This window comes from Mastigoproctus giganteus, chromosome 7 (assembly GCF_048544385.1).
Source record: "Mastigoproctus giganteus isolate SK-2022 chromosome 7, ASM4854438v1, whole genome shotgun sequence".
Taxonomy (NCBI): Eukaryota; Metazoa; Arthropoda; class Arachnida; order Uropygi; family Thelyphonidae; genus Mastigoproctus; species Mastigoproctus giganteus.
The window spans coordinates 852,999-872,335 of record NC_143581.1 but is presented as its reverse complement, the minus strand read 5'-3'; the positions used below and the strand labels follow the sequence as shown (position 1 = coordinate 872,335).

Sequence of the window (19,337 nt, the reverse complement as noted above, 5' to 3'; positions counted from 1 at the left end):
TCCCGTGTCGGCACCGGAGTGGTGACTGAACTGCGCTCGCTTTCGTCTGTCGATGCTCTGCTTGACCTGGAAAGAGAACTGGCGTTCATCCGATGGCGAGTTGTTCGCGTGTCTCGTTCTCCTAAACAAACCCTCGCTTTTAAATAACCAAATGAAGCAGTTGGCCGTAATTAGTGGTTGGGCGAGGTCAACGTACTCACAAGAGGCGGGACACCCCTTTCAGCGCCATTTTCATTTCGGTCTCGCTCTCCGCAAATGTGCATCGTCCACGTTAGCAGACGCATCTTGGTTTGGGGAGGAATTTCATTTTGGGGACAAAAAGACGTTGAGGGCCAGCTCTGTCGAGGTTGGTTTCTGGACCCTGACAAAAATTCGCAGAGTCCTGGGGGGGGGGGGGGAAGAACTAGTTTATCGCAGGGTTTTCATTTCGGAGAGGAATTTCGGAACTTGAGTTCTTCATTTTCGCGAAAGGGGGTGCAGCAATCAATAAGAACGGCAAAGGACTGACAAGTGACAGTCGAAGTGTGCGCGACAGTTTGAAATGAAATTGAACGGTTGTTCTTCATTCGCTCTGTTTTCGGTGTTTCTTCTTCATTTCGGCGCGTGGTTCCATTACATTTTTGTACATTTCCCCCATTGCTCGGCGGGCATTAACAAATGGAATACGAACTTTGACATTTTTTCTCGCGTTCCGCGAATAACCACAAAAAACTTGGCAGGCTGCCAAAGCGATCTTTATTCGACCGTAAAATATTAAAAAAAATAAATGAAACGTGCGCGCAATACGCGCGAGCCAATCCCTGCAGAGACGACTTCACGTTCTACTCCTTTCGAATTCGTAATGCGATCTTAGAAGGATTTCCGAAGATCTTTTACGTTCTATATTACGACGAAGCTTCCCCCCCCCCCACCCACTCGCGAGAAAATGTAAAATAAATACGAAAGATCCCTCGGGAACACTCGAGTAAGGGCACAGCCAGCAGTACGACGTTCGTGAGTGTGAGGGTCAGAGTGGAGGGAGGTGAAGTCCATCGCAGCCGACGGTTTAGTTTCAGAAAAAACGAAATTCTGTGACGTAACTGTTGCGTCATTTGAAAAATCGCTCGTTTCGGCGCTGTCACTACACCGTTCTCATCCTCCCTCCAATAACAAGTTTGACCCGTCGCACTGTTCACGTTCAGTCATTTCCGCAACTGCGATTTTGTGTCTCGTTTTGCGAGCGAAGTAAAAGTGGGGGAATGAAATTGCGGTCGTTGGCAAAATAAATACGATCTTTGTTGTAAGATTCGTAGGTACACGCAGGTACCCTACCTTTACAAACCCTTCACGGCACTAAGCCAGGGGTTAACAAGCGGCTGAGATATCATCTCGCCGGAAAAATACATAATAAGATAAATAGAAAGCATACAGCAGATTGAATTTAGTTAAAAATAAAATATAATACATCGGATTAAAATAATAAAATAAATGAAAATAACACGTGACACTTTTCTTGAATTGAACTTTCCCTGAAATTCTTGCCCAGCCGGAGCGATCTCACATCAGTTGACGGTTGTGGAACGCACGTGCAGATCCGGGATGCGCCGTCTGTACTTTTTGTCGTCGACGATTTTGCACAGGTCGGCGTCCAAGGTCTGAGCTAGATGGAGCTTCTGACGCTCCATCTAGAAGGATGGAGCATCATGGCGACCGAAGGAGAAACTGATCGAAGTGTTCGGGGGAGAATTAATTCCCCTTCGTTCATTTTTCAGGGCCACACGCGAAGATTTCTTCCAATGTGAAATGCGCGGCATTCCCCACTTTTCAATGGGTTACTCCCCTTTCGATGCACCTTACTTCTACGGCTCTCGCAGGCCTTGGGGCTACAAAGACGAGCGCAAGATGGCGTCGCGAACACCTCGAGAACAGCAAACTACACGCAGCGCTCCTAATAACGTCAGGTCGGTTGAAAGTAGACGTGGCGGCGCTTGTAACATTTCATCTCTCTGTGTATAACAGACAGATCAAATGCTCTGTGTATACACATACATAAATACATATATACAGTATATAGAGAGGGAGAGAATTGGATCAAACAGGCAGAAAATTGAGTAGGGGTGCCGCAAAATAAAATAAATTACTTAGGGGTGCCGTTATTAAAAAGAGGTTGAAAACCACTGGTCTAGATGGATGCCAAGGTACTTAGCATTGTCTGCTTGCGGTATTTCTCTGTGGCGCGCACTTCAGTTTCACTGGTGGACTCGATTCCTGGCTCATTGTGGATGCAACACGAGTAGATTTTGTACAGTAATCCTGCGTACCAAACCTTGTCGAATGCTTAGTTGATATCCAAGAAGACAGCCGAGCAAATGTGTTTTGTTTCCAGACAATCGTTGATAGAATCGACAACTCCACGCACTAGTCTGAATCCGAATTGATGTGGTGGAATTAAGTTTTCTTCTTCTACGATCGGTTTCAGCCGTTTTAATCTTAGCTTTTTCTATTATTTTTGATGATATTCGTAGTTGACTGATGGGCCGGTGTGATGTTACTTCATTGGAGGGTTTCCCAAGCCTTAGTATCGTTATTATTTGGGCAATCTTCCACGCTGCTGGGAAGTAGCCCACGCGTATTATGGCATTGTATATGTGCGTTAGAAGTATTAGTCCTTTTGGGGGTACTTCTTTCAGTATTTTTTACCAGTAATCAAATCGTACCCCGGAGCTTTTTTCAGAATTCAGTTCCCTTCGTGTGTCACTTCAGCTGGCGAGAAATTGCGATGGAAATGTGCGAACACTTCGCAGAGTGCACAAATGCAGCCGATTTCTCCCATCACTCCCTCGGCGATCATTTTCTCCGCAGGCAGATGCTCCCCACAGTTCAAGCAATCAACGGCGACCTGTACAAGTTTCCGAAAGATCAGAAACATCGCAGACGGATCCCTGAGAGCTTAACCTGAACCAGGCAAATCGCACTTTAACACAAGCAGCGCAATGTCCAATAAGTTGTAAATAATGTCGAGAGAACATCGTAAAGAATTTCTAAAACTTATTCCGTTGTTGGCTGTGGGCGATGACTCGAATCTGTATGTGGGCCCATTCCCCGAGGCCATTGTTTACCAGACAATGTGAAACCCTGGCATTGCTGCTGCTGCGCAGGGTATATTGTATAAATGTCCCTTTTGTATGCAATAAAGATTCTGTGTAGTGTATAGATCTGTGGCACGGTGCGCAGAGGCAAAGCGGAACGGATGAGAGAAATCGACTGAAACCACCAATAACAATCGATCGTTATTCGATAGGTTTCAATCGGTTTTGACAACGACCTGAGGGCGCCAGAAGTGCTGCTCGAACATTTGGACTCTTTCCAGACAACCGGAACAGTTCGATAGTTCCCCCTCCCCCCATGGTTCACGTGAGTCACCGGTGTGCCGGTTAAAAGTCCGATGAGGGCGCACACGCCACGAGGTTTTCTTTCCTTCCTTTATTTATTTCAGTTGTATCGGTTCACTCCCGCAATCGGTTATTCACTGAGAGCGTTACTTTTAATAAGTTACTGCTGTTTACTATTAGTGGACTATTTTTGGCGCCTCCGTATCCAAGTGGAAAGGAGCAGCAGTGCGTAGCACACGCTTCTTGATTAGACCGGGGTTCGAGTCCGTCACCACCAAATATGGAGGATGCGGAAAGGTCAGAGAATGACCATCGCATATCCCTGAGCAATATGGCCTTAGTTGCTAATGCTCCTAAAAACCAAATAACAACAACAACAACAACTATTTTTAGTATTAGCAACGGCCACATGGTGCAAGGAAGCCTATGGCTTATGCTGCAGCCAAAAAAAAAAATTAATAAAATAATAAAATAAAATAAATAAATAAAAATAAAATAAAAAATAATAATTAATAAATAAGAGAAAAGGAAATGGAAACCTAAGCGTTTCCCTCCTCCCGTAGTTAATTATCCAACTGACCTTTGAATTTCCCAAACTGTCAGCCTCTACCACCCATGAAGGCAACTTATTCCAGTAATTTATAACTCGCTGGCTAAAATAAAACTTCCTGCAGTCCAATCTAAACATTTCCCCCCGTAACTTGAATTTATGTCCCCTAGTTCTAGCATCATTTATAATCTTGAAAATTTTGTCCTCATTCATTTTAGTGATGCCTCTCAGAGCCTTAAACACCTCAATCAAATCTCCTCTAAGGTGTCTAGTTTCCAAACTCTGCAACCCACATATTCGAAGTCTTTCTTCATAAGGACGTCCTTTTGCCCATCTCACCAGGCGAGTTACCCTTCTTTGCACCCTTTCAAGAAGCTCGATGTCTTTCTTTAGGTGCGGTCTCCATACTTGAACACAGTATTCCAAGTGTGGTCTAACACTTAAGCCTTATACAAGGCTATTATTAGGCAAGGTTTACTGTACAACGAAATGACCCCTCGGGTACATTGAATCTGGTGGCCATTCAGTTGCTGGATGAAACTGATTCGTAAATCAGTCTCCTTGGGGGCAGCGCCCAATTTCGAAACCACTCGATGACTGCAGTCGTAAAAACATTTCTGGTTTCGAGCTTCACTACTTGGCACTGTGCCAACAGTTTTTAACGACTATTTTCGACGAGCCTTCTTAAAAAAAAGTTTTCCAGGTGGCGTTGCTACAGCCACTGTGAATGTGAGGTCACGAAATGACGTCGTGGTACGCAACGATCAAAGAGTGTCTTGGATATTCGTCGATTGAGCTCCTCCAATTACTGTACATATTTCATTATTATTATCATTAGCCTAGAACAGAATAGAATGGAATCTTTAATTGCAGCATGATATACATACAATATGGCGCGAGGAAGCCTTTGAGACTTTTTTCTGCACAAAGAAAAGTGTTTGAGTTAACCTCAGAGAGAGAGAGAGAGAGAAGGGAATCACCAAGAAAGAGAAGAATGATGACATCCAGCTCAGGACCCTGGGTGTGCCAAGCCCATACCCACCAGATGTGAACCCCTGGGGTTATTCATCGAGAATGGCGTCGCCAATCGCTCCTTTGTAATTATTTCGCAGTTCCGGCGGTCGGGTGGGGTGTTCGTGTCGTCCAACGTATTCCGTTTAAGTCGAAGAAAATGCCACAAAACGGTGGACGATATTTCTGTGTCAGCGTCAACGGATTTCTGCCGTCAACGTAATCTTTTCTTTGCTGACGGGGTGCACTACGATGATCCCACTGCGAAGCGCGAAACGGATATGGAGAGTAAAAGAATTTCGAAATAAACGTTAGAACTTGCGATAGGTGCGCCGGGTTATTTGCAAACGGTCTGTGGGGACCGACGAAATAATTTGGAAACCCCCCACCCACCTAAAAACGAACTAAAAAAAAAAAAAATAACGTGTCAGGAGAGACGTCGCGACACGTTGAAAACCCTCCCTCACTGCATGGACCGTCCGGCTTAGTTGGTCTACTTGAGCACAACCCCACAGGGTTGTGCTCAAGTAGACCAACAGGGTTGTGCTGAAGTAGTACTCATACGTGGCTTGAGTTTCCTGAGTGGAGAGTAAAAGGCGTGAAGGGTAATCCTGGTGAAAAATTACTGTTATTAGCAGGTGTTGTTTGGTAGACTCGTCATTGTCTTCAGGGGAGTAGAGTTTCAACGTCCACGGTGAATCGATCCCACAAGGCAGTCCTGATGTTGCCGACCGAGCTAACCGGGTGGGTAAAGTGCCTGCCTGGCAGCCCAAAGGTCGCGGGTTCGAATCCCGCCTCCGGCTTGGATCAAAGTACTGCAAAAACCTTGGGAGGTGCATTACGGCTACAGAAGCCGATGCGCCAACAACTACCAAAAAAAGAGAAAAAAAAAAGTCCTGATGTTATAGCGGAGGATGTTGAAAGTTTGGAGGACCGGATTCCGCAGACTCGCCCAGTGAGAAAGCGATGATCCTGTGGCGGTCAGACGTGGTCCACGCATCGTGGACAGTCGAGTTTTTGAAGGATCCAGCGGTTAGAGTAACATCGATGGTGCTTTCCTAAAATGTGATGGAAAACGAGGAATATTTCCTGGCACGTTAAGAACATCAAATTGTGACGTGTACTCGAGCAGTTGCCCTCGATGAGAGTCAATCCTGGCTGGGGTGGAAGTATGCCAAAGGGGAGAGCGACAGTTGGCGAGCAGACGAAGATCCCAGGAGAGGAGGATCCTAGCTGGTGAGACCAAAGTCAGGAAGGACTGTATAGCATTTGCTATATCTCATTGGGTCTAGCTGCGAGCGTAGCACAGTGGTATCGTCACCATCTTCCCCACACCTGGTGGAAAAGGCCCGGGTTTGAATCCCGTCGATGGCGCGAGGAACTGTAATGGGCTTTTTTCATTCCGTGGCTGAGTTAGTTGGTCTCACGCGTAGATAGCAAGGTTTGCCCCCCAGAAACTGGGATTTTTCGTCCAGCAAAACTGACAAATCGATTAGAAAACACAGACATGACACACAGCACAGCACAGCAGATGAATTTAATTATTCGGATGGTCTAAAATTAATATATATATATATTTTTTTTTTGGTATAGCATAAAATGCAGTGTCCCAGGATCAGAGGAAATTTGCATGCAGGCACTATTCATAGTACGGAGTGAGTTAGTTTTCGTAACCGTAAGCCGTGTGTTCCTGACAGTGATCACGATCCAAAGGGACGACCTTGTAGCTTCTTGAGTAGCCCTGTATCCTGTATCAAAAGTACACCGATGTCTTTCTCTTCTGCAATAAGTTTCAGTTGATCACCAACAGCTCTTGAGCGCTGTGTATTGACTTAAGTATACAGGGTCCTGGTTTTGTTGAGCATTCCTGAAAAGTGTGGCATTTCTGAGTGCAGTGCCCACAGGTTGTATCTGGCTGTGCACAGGTATGTGAAGTGCGTCCAAACCTGAGGGGTTTGAAACACTTTGGAAAGGGAAAGTGTCCTAAATCGGTGAGCACTCCATCCCACATAAACTTTGTCTTGCGCTGTGAAGAAGTTCCAAACATGTGGAGACATTTCAAAGATCCAGGTGAAAATGCTGGCAGACTTTGATCTGGTTGAATATTTAGGTAAAGGTTCCTTGATCTGGTCCTCTCTAGTTAGAGTTGCCTGGAAGTTAGGCTGATAAATTTCCTCCAGAGGTCTTCAGGGGAGTTCCTTATTGACATCAAACAACACAATGGAATGGCCCTTTTCACGCGGAGCTCCAGCTCGAAGTCCTATGTTTGAGGCCTGCGGGTTATTCATAATCCTGGCAGGCTCCTCCCAGGTCGCTATTTCGATGATTATTCCTGGTTGCCTGGTGTTTCTTATCCTTTTAATTGTTATATTCTTTATATGAGTCTCGAATTTATTCATAACAGTATCACTCACGGCCTCGCTGGATTTCAGCATGTGTCCATTCCTGGATCTGATGACTGCAAGACTGGTTTCTCTGGTAGGTGAACAGAACTGTACCATGAATAGATTTCACAGGAAGAGGAGTCCTGTGGCTTCGGCATAACAAAAGGAGCGCCGTTGCATTTGGTACTCTTTCTTTCTTACACGAGGATGTCAATTTGCACTTTAAAGCGTTCATTATCCACATGGAGGTGTAATAAGATGGGCTCCATTTTAGGCCCTCGTGAGTAGCACAGTTCATAGGATCGCCGTCCTCCCCACACCGGGTGGAAAAGACCAGAGTTCGAATCCCGTCGATGACGGAAGGAATTGTTTTTTGGCTTATTTCACAACGTGGCCGAGTTAGTCGGTCTCAGGCGAAGGTATCGTGGTATTTTCTCTTGGAAACTTAAAACCGACCTCAGAATACACGCGATTTACAGACATGGCCTTAGTTTCCAATGCTCCCAAAATCCAATAACAACAACAGCTCTATTTTAGTTCAAATGTAAGGTCATTATGAAGTCCTTGTGCAGTTTGAAATTTTCATAACTTCCGTTCTATTCATGATGAAATCAATCTGTAAAAAGGGCAAGGGAAAGAATTTATTACAGTTTTACGTACATTTATTCTTGGGATTGTTAATTCTCAACATGTCCACCCACCGTCATTACGTATACAAACTGAAATACGTTTTCAGTTGATTTTCAGTAATGCCCTGAAACATATTAGATCCTAGTCGAAGATCGTCTAAAGAGCGAGGTTTTGTTGAATAAACAATAGTCTTTACACGTCCCCATAGAAAAAAATTCAATGGACTCAAATGTGTGAAGGTGGCGGTTGGGGCCAAGAGATCGGTCCACCTCTTTCAATCCATCTGTTAGGAAACTTTCATTCAGAAGCAGCCTAACACTGAGAGCAAAGTGACAAGGTGCACCATCTTGCTGAAACGCTGTATTACTTATAAATCTAAACGTGGTTAGTTCAGGAACAAAATAATTCTGCAACAATTCCAAATAACCCGTCCCTGACCTTGCACATTGACCTTGCACAAACTTTCTGATCCAGTTATGGAATTCTTGTGTGGCGCATCTAAATCTTTTAGACTTCAACTGGGCCGACCACAGGGCACAATTTGCTTTCTCTTCTATAGAAGTGAAGCCATTTGGTCAAGCCTAATTGTACAAAAAAAAAAATAAATAAAAATAAATAAATAAATAAAATAATAATAATAAAATTTTTGCTGAACTAGAATAAAATACAAGAATCGCTCCCAATTCATACTAAACTTCGCTAAATTACATTTCTAACTTTTTTTACAGATTGATTTTACAGAACGGAACTGCACGAGAACTTTATAATGACCTTACGATTTTAATCGTAGCTGCAGAGGTTGTTGTTGTTTGTTGTTTATTTGGTTTTTAGGAGCATTAGCAACTAAGGCCATATTGCTCCGGGATATGCGGTGGTTATTCCCTGACCTTTCCGCATCCTCCGTATTTAGTGGTGACGGGCTCGAACCCCGGTCTAATCAAGAAGCGTGTGCTACGCACTGCTGCTCCTTCCCACCTGGCTACGGAGGCGCCAGCTGCAGAGGTGATACGATTCGTCGGTTTAGCAACAAAACCCTCCAGATCCGATCAAATTTGCATCCCCCGGGCTACAGGGTTTGCCATCAGGTGTTCTCTATGCGATCAAGTTGCGGGGTGTCAGCGCCATCGACAATGATGTCCTCCACCACGGGGGGGGGCATAATCTAGTCCGAGTGCGTCGTTTAGTTGAGGTAGGAGGGTGTTTGTTCGCACTTCCCAGCTGAAGGGAGGCTTCATTTGCCTCGTGAATTGCATCGGTCATTTCGGATTTCGCGGAGTGTGTTTATATAGTGGGGGACGAGAAGGGGGATTGGCAGTGAGTCTGGACTCTGATGACACTCAGGATATAACTCAGTAATTAGTTAAAGATACAGAGAGGTGTGTGGCCCGACGTGGAGGGAGGTGGGTCCGAATATGACGGCTCAATTTTTTAATAAAAACATCGGTGTAGCGTGCAAAATGGAAAACAGGAAACACAAGTGGGCTAACCGGAGAAAATTGCGTTGACAATCCGAGCCGAAGGAAGGTAATTTTTTTTTTTTTTTTTTTTTTTTACAGCTCCGTGAGAACGATCTAAATTTAACCTTTTGTTTCAGGCACGGCTGCCTGCAAACCGGCGGACGAACAGAACGGGAGAAAGTGGAGCGTGGCGGGACGTTTCAGTGACCAGATGGTCCTTTCCCTTTTTGTTAAACTCCTTTGGCCATCATAGAGAAGAGATCAGATCTCCACCATCAAAGAACTTCAAACAAAATTTCATTTCAGGACGCAGCTGAGGAACACCGAACTCGCAGTAAGTCGCGCGCGGAAATCTCCTTCCGAGCTTCGGGATTTCGACGCCACCTTTGGCTTCGCTTGGAAACAAAAAAGTTCGCATTTGACTCGCGATGAAATGTACTCGACCCGTTGTACCGACTAATGTTGCGTGCCATAAGCAAGCTAGTCGCATAATGCACGTGTTTCTGTTTAGAGCGAATTACCTTACAAGCCGCGGGCGTCATCTCTGCATGGTATGTGGTAGGACAAATAAAGAGAAGTCTTTATTTGTCCTACCATACTAAATAAAGTGTTAAATGGCGAGTGGCAAATTCCCTTCACGGCAGTAAATGCCACGGGATTAAAAATGTTCTCGTTTACACTGTGGCACGACCACCGGGTCAGTGGAGTTCGAAATAAATCAATCGATACAAAATACGATTAACGTTTCTATTTATGATTTCTAAACGGCCTGACGTAGCCGAGTGGTGAGGAGCGCCAGTGCAATAACACACGCTCTTTGAGTAGATCGGGGTTCAAGCCCGTGACTGATTTATTGTAAACTCCACTGACCCGGTGGTCGTGCCAGAGTATAAACGAGAACATTTTTAATCCCGTGGCATTTACTGCCGTGAAGGAAATTTGTCACTCGCCATTTAACCCTTTATTTTGTAAAAATAAGACTTCTGTTTTTTTTTTTTTTTTTTTTTTTATTACACCATGGGACTTTTTCCCTCCTCTGGAATGGGTTCCCGGAGGAACCTGGCCCATCTTTTGGCAACATTCGGTGGGTCAGAGTCTCGTATCGAGACAGAACGTGCTTTATATGGACTGGCCCACCTTCCCGTGGTGTGGACGAGTACCCAGAATCATCTGTCCAGGTGGCTCATGCTTCTGAGTACCCAAGCGGCCAACCACAACAGAACACACACACACACAAACTACACTAGATACATCTCTGGCCCTTTCCAAGTGGTACTATTCTTCACAGAGATACGAGGCGGAGTTGAACTGACGGATTCATTCCATCGCGAATCTTCCATTTGAATTACGTTACACCGAAACAATCGATTGCTAATACGACTTCATTAAGCAGCTACGATTTTTTTGTGCAATCTGTCAGTTCCACCGAGAACTTCTCTTTCTGGGGACGGCGATTGCGGATCGAGTGTGGGGTTCGACACTAGTTACAGACGAAACCCGGATGAAATTCATTTCGGTTACTTCGGGCATTCGTAATTTCTCGAAACAGTACCATTTTCAAGTCTCGTGAGGTTCCTCCCCCTCGAGAGAGAGAGGTGTCACGTTATTTCCATTTTCTCCCTTTGCGTTACTTTTTTTCAGCGTGTGAGTGATGAGTGTTTCCCACACGCACGTAGAATATCGCTAAAAAAATGTTTTTCTTTCTTTTCCGCAGAACTGCCTGGCGAAAGCTCTCTACGACAACGTCGCCGAAGCCCCCGATGAATTGGCGTTTCGCAAGGGAGACGTGCTGACGGTGCTCGAGCAGAACACCAACGGTCTGGAGGGATGGTGGCTGTGTTCGCTCAGGGGTAGACAGGGCATCGCCCCTGGAAACCGCCTTCGTCTTCTTCCGGGCATGTACGACTCGACGGGACTCGGCACCATTGGAGGGACCACAGCGGCCCCGGCAGTTACGACCGGCAACGAGAACAACCGCCACGCGCGGAGGAGGAGTTGGCACACGAATCCGAACAGGGTAAGTCTCGTTTCGCTTCCGCTTCCTCAAACCATTACATTACGCATCCGCCCGAAATGTCGAAAGAAAAAGCAGTTGGCGACACTCTGGCGACAAGACCACTCTTTCAAATCAGATGCTCCCCTCTTCTGCATTGTCACGCACTTCAGTTTCGCCTCTGAACACCACAAATGAAATCCACCAGATCTGCGCATGTGTAATAAAAATGGACATCCTTGACCAATCTCAAATTAGACCTCGGTGCGTTACGAGAAGACTTTGAGTCACTCGAGAAAAGGTTGCTTCCCCCTGAAACAAACTCGGAGCTCGTCAGGGACTCAAGTATCTCTAGGCCTCCCAAGCGATGCAACACCGATTTGGATCCCAGAAAAGAAAACTCAAGTGCAAAGTGCTGTGGTCGAAGGCGATCAAGTTTGATTGCGAGACTCCATTGTCAGGGAACACTTTTTTCGTTATGAAAATAGGTAGTACAGAACCAGAGTATGTTTGCCAGGAGCAACAATTGATGATGTTATCAACAGACTGTCAGATTTTAAGGGAGGTAACAAAGAGGGAACGTTATTATTCACGGGGCAGGGACTAACGATGTTCAACGTATACGACAAGACCATCGGTTGGATTATTGTGAATGAATGCCGAGAGTGAGGTCAAAATGGGTTTTTTAAAAAAGAAAAAAAAAAAAAAAGGTAAACTGCAGCCAATTTATTTTATTATTATTTTTCCCCATTTCTTAATTTAAGTCTCAACAATTTTTTTTTTTTAAATTTTTATACATTCTAGATACCTTAAAACAGTGGACGGGGAGGGTAAGCTTCCGCCACTAGTAATCCCCTGCAGGATGGAAACCTCAACGATTCGTGTTGATGGAAATGGATCGTAATCTGCCACGCTGGTCCAGTGCGCATTGACAGTTCGACTGTATTTCGATAGTGAAACACAAGTAGTTGCTCTTGACATCTCAAAGGCTTTCGATCGTGTTTGGCATAAAGGTCTTCTAAACAAGCTTCCATCTTATGGTTTGCCAACTATTTTTAGTAATTGGTTATCCAGTTTTCTCTCTGATCGCTCACTGAGGGTGATGGTAGATGGCTCTCTGTCTTCTAACTTCTCCAAAAATGCCAGTGTCCCCCAAGATTCAGTTCTTTCCCCCACTCTTTTCCTCTTGTATATCAATGACCTTCTTCCATTGACTGGAAATCCTATCCATAGTTTTGCCGATGATAGCACATTGCATTCAATTTTCCATTTTGAGAAACCTTGTCCTGCTCAATCAGCTTCAACTTCTCGAAAATCTGCTTCCAATTCCTTAAATGCCGATCTTCAGGTAATTCTCCAGTGGGGCAAAGACAACTTAGTTGATTTCAACCCCTCTAAAACTCAGTCTTGTCTTATATCTCGCAAAGAGGATTCTGCTGCTGCACTGCTTTTCTTCGATTCACTTTTCTTCCAAACAAATTCGACCTACCATGGAATATTCTTCCCACATCTGGGGCCGTGCCCGCAAAACCTCTCTCAGGCTTCTTGATTCCCTTCAGAAGAGGGCAGTTGGGTTAATTAATGATTCATCTCTAACAGAATCTCTCCACTCGCTGTCTCACAGACGTACTGTTTCTGCTGCATGCCTCTTCTACAGATTCTTCCATGGGCACTGTTCTTCTGAATTCGCTTCTATAATTCCCGCTCTCTCTTTCAAAACAGTCCGACCACCAGCCAACATCCATTCACTGTCCAACTTCAAACCCACAGAACCAACTTTTCATCTTCCTCATTTATTCATTCCACTGCTGTTTTCTGGAACAACCTTCCTTCATACGTATTTCCTGAAAATTACAATCTACAGAAGTTCAAGTCCAATGTCAACAAATATCTTCTTTCGTCTTCTCAACCTTCAACCCAAGCACAGTCCTAAGTATTGTAGGTTCTAATACCTGTCTTGTTTCGGGTTTTCATAAATAAATAAAAAATAAAAAAAAAATTAAAAATTAGCAGTCATAAGCTTGAACCCTGGTCTACTGAAAGAGCGCATGCTGCTGTACTACCGCCCCTCTTGACCTCTCCGCTAAGGCACGTGTGTGCAATTAGAGGGATAATGTGCCGAAAGCCTTGTTGATTATTACCTCGAAACTTGAGAGAATCTGCAAGGCTCTAGGGAGGGGTGTATTTTTTCGGCGTGGCCCGCATTGTAGGTAGAAGGAATCTATTTTGTAGAGATGGGATATTATTTTAAAAAAAGGTGGTTCACATTCTGTAAGGTATCCACTCTGTCCAGAATATCAGAAGGCAGCTGAACTTGCAGGACTGAAAATTGTAATGAATAATACACAAATAAACCGTCTAAATTGCAACAAATACTTCCTAAAAATAATGCAGGTGAACGCGCAACGTTCACGTTGCGTTGCAGATGAACTAAGAGCTTCATGTTTGCAGGATAAAGTAGACATTTTGGCTATTCAGGAACCCTACTCGATGTATAGACAAACGGATAAGTTATATCACGTTGTTGGATACCCGTTAGTATCTAGAGTCGTTGCATGTGAATCCAAGCAGCCAAAAACTGCCATCGTTGTATTTAATGGAGCTCTAACTGTAACTGTCATATCTCGTTTCTGTCCATCCTTTTCTACCTGCATCCATATTTCTACCCAATTTTTAGACTTCTACATGGTTTCTTTATATTGCGCTCCAAATGATAATATCGAGGTACCAATGCATCTTTTGGAAGAAATTTTAAGCACTTTTCCTGGCTCAAATACAAATTGGTTTCAATTGACTCCAATGCAAAATCTCAACTTTGGTTTAGCGAACGCAACGACGCTAGAGGTTCTGCGTTTGAAGAATTTATATTGACTGACCATTGGAATGTGCATAATCTTCCCAACATGCGAACAACCTTTTGGACAGTTCACGGACGGTCTAACATAGACCTTACCCTTTCCTCTCCATGCTTGTCGCAGCATGTAAAAAAACTGGATGGTCTGCCCGGATGTATACAATAGCGATCACTTTTGATTTAGTATTAAATGTTAGAGATGGAGGGTCTTCTGGTCACCTTCAGGATTTAAACCACTTCTCTATCAGAACCACCAACTGGACCAAATTTAAGCAAGTCTTGCAACAAGGATTTTCAGATGATAAAATCGTGCAATTGAACAGTTTAACTGCAGTAGAATATGCTTACTTTGTGCAAAACACTCTTTACAGAGCTTTCGAATCTACTAAAAGGAAAGTGAGGAGATCTGGCTCCACCCCATGGTGGAATCCCCAGTTATCTGTTTTGAGAAGACAGGTTATAGATGCAAGGAAGAATTTCCAGAGGCACAGATACTTAACAGAAACAGACGTTAGGCGACTAAAAGAAGTCTATTGTCAATTACGTAAGGAATATTTCGAAGCTATTGTGGAAGCCAAAAGATCCTCATGGCAGAAACTAATGTCCCATACAGGTAATTCTGACCCATGGGGATTAATATACAAAATTTGTCGTGACAAACTTGTAACTCCTGAGATATATAGTTCTGTTTACTCTAACGGAAGTCTGACTACTGATTGGCTCTCCACCGTTGAAGCTATTATAGAGAGACTTTTCCCTGATGATCACCCTGAGCAAGACACAACCAAACAAGCTCAGATAAGGTTCGTTAACGGATCTTACAAGGGATCAAATGACACGGAACTATTTAGTCTAGATGAATTTGCACTTGCAATTTCTAAATCAATCTGTCAAAATGTCCTGGAATGGACTTAGTTGAAAATGTGGCAATCAAAAGATTTCGCCAACATTTTCTACATATATTGTTGAATGTATTCAACAAATGTCTATTAGATGGGACTTTTCCAAATTTTTGAAAGATTGCGTTATTAAAGATGCTCAGAAAGTCTGGAAAATTGGCAACGGATCCCAAGGCATATCGCCCAATATCCCTTCTAGGAAATCTTGAAAAGCTTTATGAGAGATTATTAGCATCTACGTTGCAGAAGGTTTTGGCTGCAAGTAATATGAGTTCTAATTCACAATTCGGCTTTAAGAAAGTCTCCCCCACTGAAGACGCCACCAGAAAGTTGGTGAATCTACGTAAAACTACAGACAAGAAATACATGTTGGTTGTTTTTATCGACTTTGAGGGCGCTTTCGATACACTCTGGTGGGAAAGCGCCCTCAGGTCACTTCGAGAGGCAGAATGTGATGATTTACTATATCAGGTTATTAGATCTTATTTTTCAAATAGGCAGATAAAAGTCATCTCACAACACTTGGTATTTTCAAAATTCATTTCCAGAGGATGCCCACAAGGCTCGGTCCTTGGGCCTCTCCTCTGAATTCTGTTTTAGACCAATGGTTACTAAAAGAAAGTCAAATTTGCAATAACATAGCATTTGCCGACGATTTCGCGCTATGCATACCAGGCAGGTCAAGACTTTTGCTAGAAACACATGGGAAAGAAATCCTGGATGATTTGCTGGAATTTTCTAGAATAAACAAATTAAAAATTTCTGAGACGAAAACTAAAATGATGATCTTCAACAATAAACTGGATTATAACAGACCTCCTAAACTTCATATCAACAATGTCCAAATTCCTTATGTTTCTCAAAATAAATATCTTGGTCTCTTAATTGATGACAAATTTTCTTTTATCCCCCACGTAAAGAACATAGCTGAAAATATTAACAAGTTTACTGCCAATGTGATTAGGCTCTCAGGAGCTGAATGGGGTATAAAGCACAAAATTTTGGCATTATATTATAAGGCTATATTTTTGCCAATTGCAGTATATGCGGATGCCATATGCTTTCTTTGGGTTACTCACGTCACAGTGAAGGCCAAACTTTTATCATTGCAGAGAAAGATGATAATGGCAACAAACAGATGCTGCAGAACAACATCAACCAATGCTCTACAAGTGATTTCAGGTTGTATTCCGATTGACCTTTATGTGGCAGACCGAGGCATGATTTCTAACTTAAAGAAAGGTTTGGCAACTGAAATCCTTGACATTGCAAGTAATCCGGCCACGGACATTCGGCAGGGGAAAATTAATCTTCGGACAAAATTCACTGAGAAGTGGAAATACAGATGGCAATCCAGTGAAACAGGACTTACTATCAGGGAGTTCATTGAAGATGCAACATTTGTTGTAAATAAGAAAGTTATCCTTCAATGAGAACGTCGTATTTAATTACTGGACATGGTTCACTGCGGGATAAATTGTGTAAATTTGGACTTGAACCTGACCCTTTGTGTTTTTGTGCGGCTGTAGAAGATTGTTCTGCTTTATTGCCCAGCTTATGACGACTTCAGACAAGAACTATTTAACAGCACTAAACCTATTAGGACTGACAACCTCGATATTTTGATTCAAGATGCCAAGAACTTTGCAGCATTCCAATCCTTTTCTGACAAGGTGTTTAAAAGAAGACGCACCTTGTTTACTAATTCTAGAAGTTGACAACAGTAGACTGATGTATTCCTGAACTTATATTTCTATCTTACTAGGTCAAACAGCTGTTAACTTAGAAACTACATGTTGTGTTCTTAAATTAGTAATAATATAGAATGTTTATAATGGTATTAACTATACTTAGAATTTTTTTTTTTTATTTATTTATTATTATTATTTTTCCCCTCGGGTTGGGCAGCCTGAGGGCGTCTGTCCTTTGGTATTGCACTCCTTCCACTGGACGACAAATTGGTGCAGCAGCACTAGATAGTGAACCAGGCACAACTCCTCATGCTTATAAATTGGCAGTGATTGACCGGGTGCAGGAAGCTGTCGAGTGTAGACGTCAGAGTTACTCTCTCTCTCTCTCTCTCAACACAGATTGTGCAAGGTGGAGTTCGACTAAACGTGTAGGTGCCACCCAAAAGAAGTACATCCGCATACATATCTTTTGTTTAGTATATCTTTTATTGCGTTTTATGCCTTGCAAGTGAAGCTGTATAATTAAAATTGTTTCTTACTCAGAATGCGATGATTGTAAATATTTGTATATTTATATATATATGTAATAAAAATGTACGTAAATAAATAAAAAAAAAAGTGACACCGATTTAGCACTGACTTCTGTGCGTGCGGGATCTGTCCCTTTCTGAGAAATTAAGGTTAGTACGGGCCCACCTGCTCGTGCTGACGATGGGAACCGCTTTGCTGTTGCCCGGTTAGGTTGGCTCACGCAAACCACACGTGATTTCCATTTGGCCAAACTGCAGCATTTTGTAAACAACCCGACGATAACTGGTGGAGTTGAACTCTGTTCCAGGTCCCTCGGCCACACTGAACAGCTGAATACGTACACACGTTTTTCTTTAGAGCTTTGAGTGTGTGGATTTGTGTGAAATGGTCTCTAACCAGGAGTTTTTCTGCACGACCGGATCATACAAACGTGCTTGTATGTGTTAAAGGAGAAAATGACTGCCATTGACGACAGCTTAAGGGCTCACTGTCACTGCTACAAATTGGGGGGGGGGGGATAATATAGACATATATTTACTGATGGTAAGGGTCCGAGTAATGTTTGCACACATTCTGAGGCTGTCAACGTTTAAAATGATTGGGAAGATAAAGCCAGGGGAAAAAGCTTGTACTTCAAGGGGCGTGTCAGGGCAGTCAAGTATAGAAGATTAGTTAGGTTTATCTATGTCTGCAGTAATGCCAGGAGTATTGTCAACAGAGTGAGTGAATAAGAACTGCTGGTTGGGACAACTGATGTTGATACAACAGGGCTAACAGAAACGTGGTGTCACCCGGACATTGCAGATGACCAGTTCCATTACGGTATGTAATGTATTTAGGGAAGATAGAAGGGGCAGAGGGGGGGGGGGGTCATGCTTCTTATCAAAGAGCTTTTCCTGAGTCTGCAGTTATGTCTGTCCGCATACAAACCGTGTGAGTTAGTTGGAAACAAAGCAAAGCAATGAGAGCAGACCAGAAGATTGTGAACAGTATGACGAGAGTCTTTACATGCAGATGGAATGGGCAAGCGCGCGCGAATTTCTCATTATTGGTGACTTCGATTTGATTGGAATAAGTGGGAGGAGAAACTCATCTTAATGGAAATATTTCTAACTAAACTAGATGATTATTATTTGCACCAGCATGATAAAGAAACTATTAGGGATGATCAAATTCTTCACCTCATTATTTATGCCGATTCAGATGACATCACGGGGCTTAAAGTGCACCAACCATTGTCAGGAAGTGATCGTGCAATCGTCAGCTGTAAGATGACGGACGAAAGATGTGTGGGGTCCCTAAAGGGGAAATTTACGTCAGGAGTGCGGTCTCTCTCTCAAGAATCGGTCCTTGGACCACTGTTTTTCTTATTTTCATAAATGAAATCGACGAAGGGATGGAAGGCGTGATGTTAAAATTTGCAGATGACGTAAAGATTGCCAACGGTGTTAGATCAATTCTAAGCAGCACTCCTTCAGGATGACTTAAACAGACGTAAAAGATGGCCAGAGAAGTGGCAGCTATGTTTTAATGCAGTAAAATGCAATGTCTTCTACTTGGGGGATGGCAACCCACAAATCAATTATAATTTAAAAGCCCATGGTGTCCTATCGATGATTTATGATGTAGAGACAGGGAGTTCATAACTCCACTGTATTGTAAGGCAATTGTAAGACCACATCTGGAATACTGTGTTCAAGTATGGAGGCGTCATCTGAAAAAAGACATTGAGCTTCTTGAAAGGGTCCAAAGAAGGGCAACTGGAATATAAATGAGTTTATAGAAAATTCCACAACTAGGGCTCACAAATTCAAATTACAGGGGTGGAGGTTTAGATGAGATTGTACGAAGTTTTCTTTTAGCGAGTCGTTGACAGCCGGAACAAGTTGCTTAAATGGTCCCCTCGACGTGGGCACCTGTACGTGGTGAGTGGACCTCCCAGTGACGCTGCTGGACTTCCAGACTA

The 19,337-nt window shown here is 43.3% G+C and overlaps 1 protein-coding gene across 3 annotated transcripts in view; it reads left to right on the top strand.

Annotated features, from left to right (window-relative positions):
* Window positions 1-19,337, top strand: part of LOC150082424 (breast cancer anti-estrogen resistance protein 1-like) — a 277,941-nt gene that overhangs the window by 174,272 nt on the left and 84,332 nt on the right. For all 3 annotated transcript variants that reach the window (XM_090377492.1, XM_090377491.1, XM_090377490.1), the window contains exon 2: window positions 11,118-11,420. In XM_090377492.1, coding sequence (XP_090233618.1) covers window positions 11,118-11,420 — 303 coding nt within the window. The remainder of the gene's footprint in view (window positions 1-11,117; window positions 11,421-19,337) is intronic.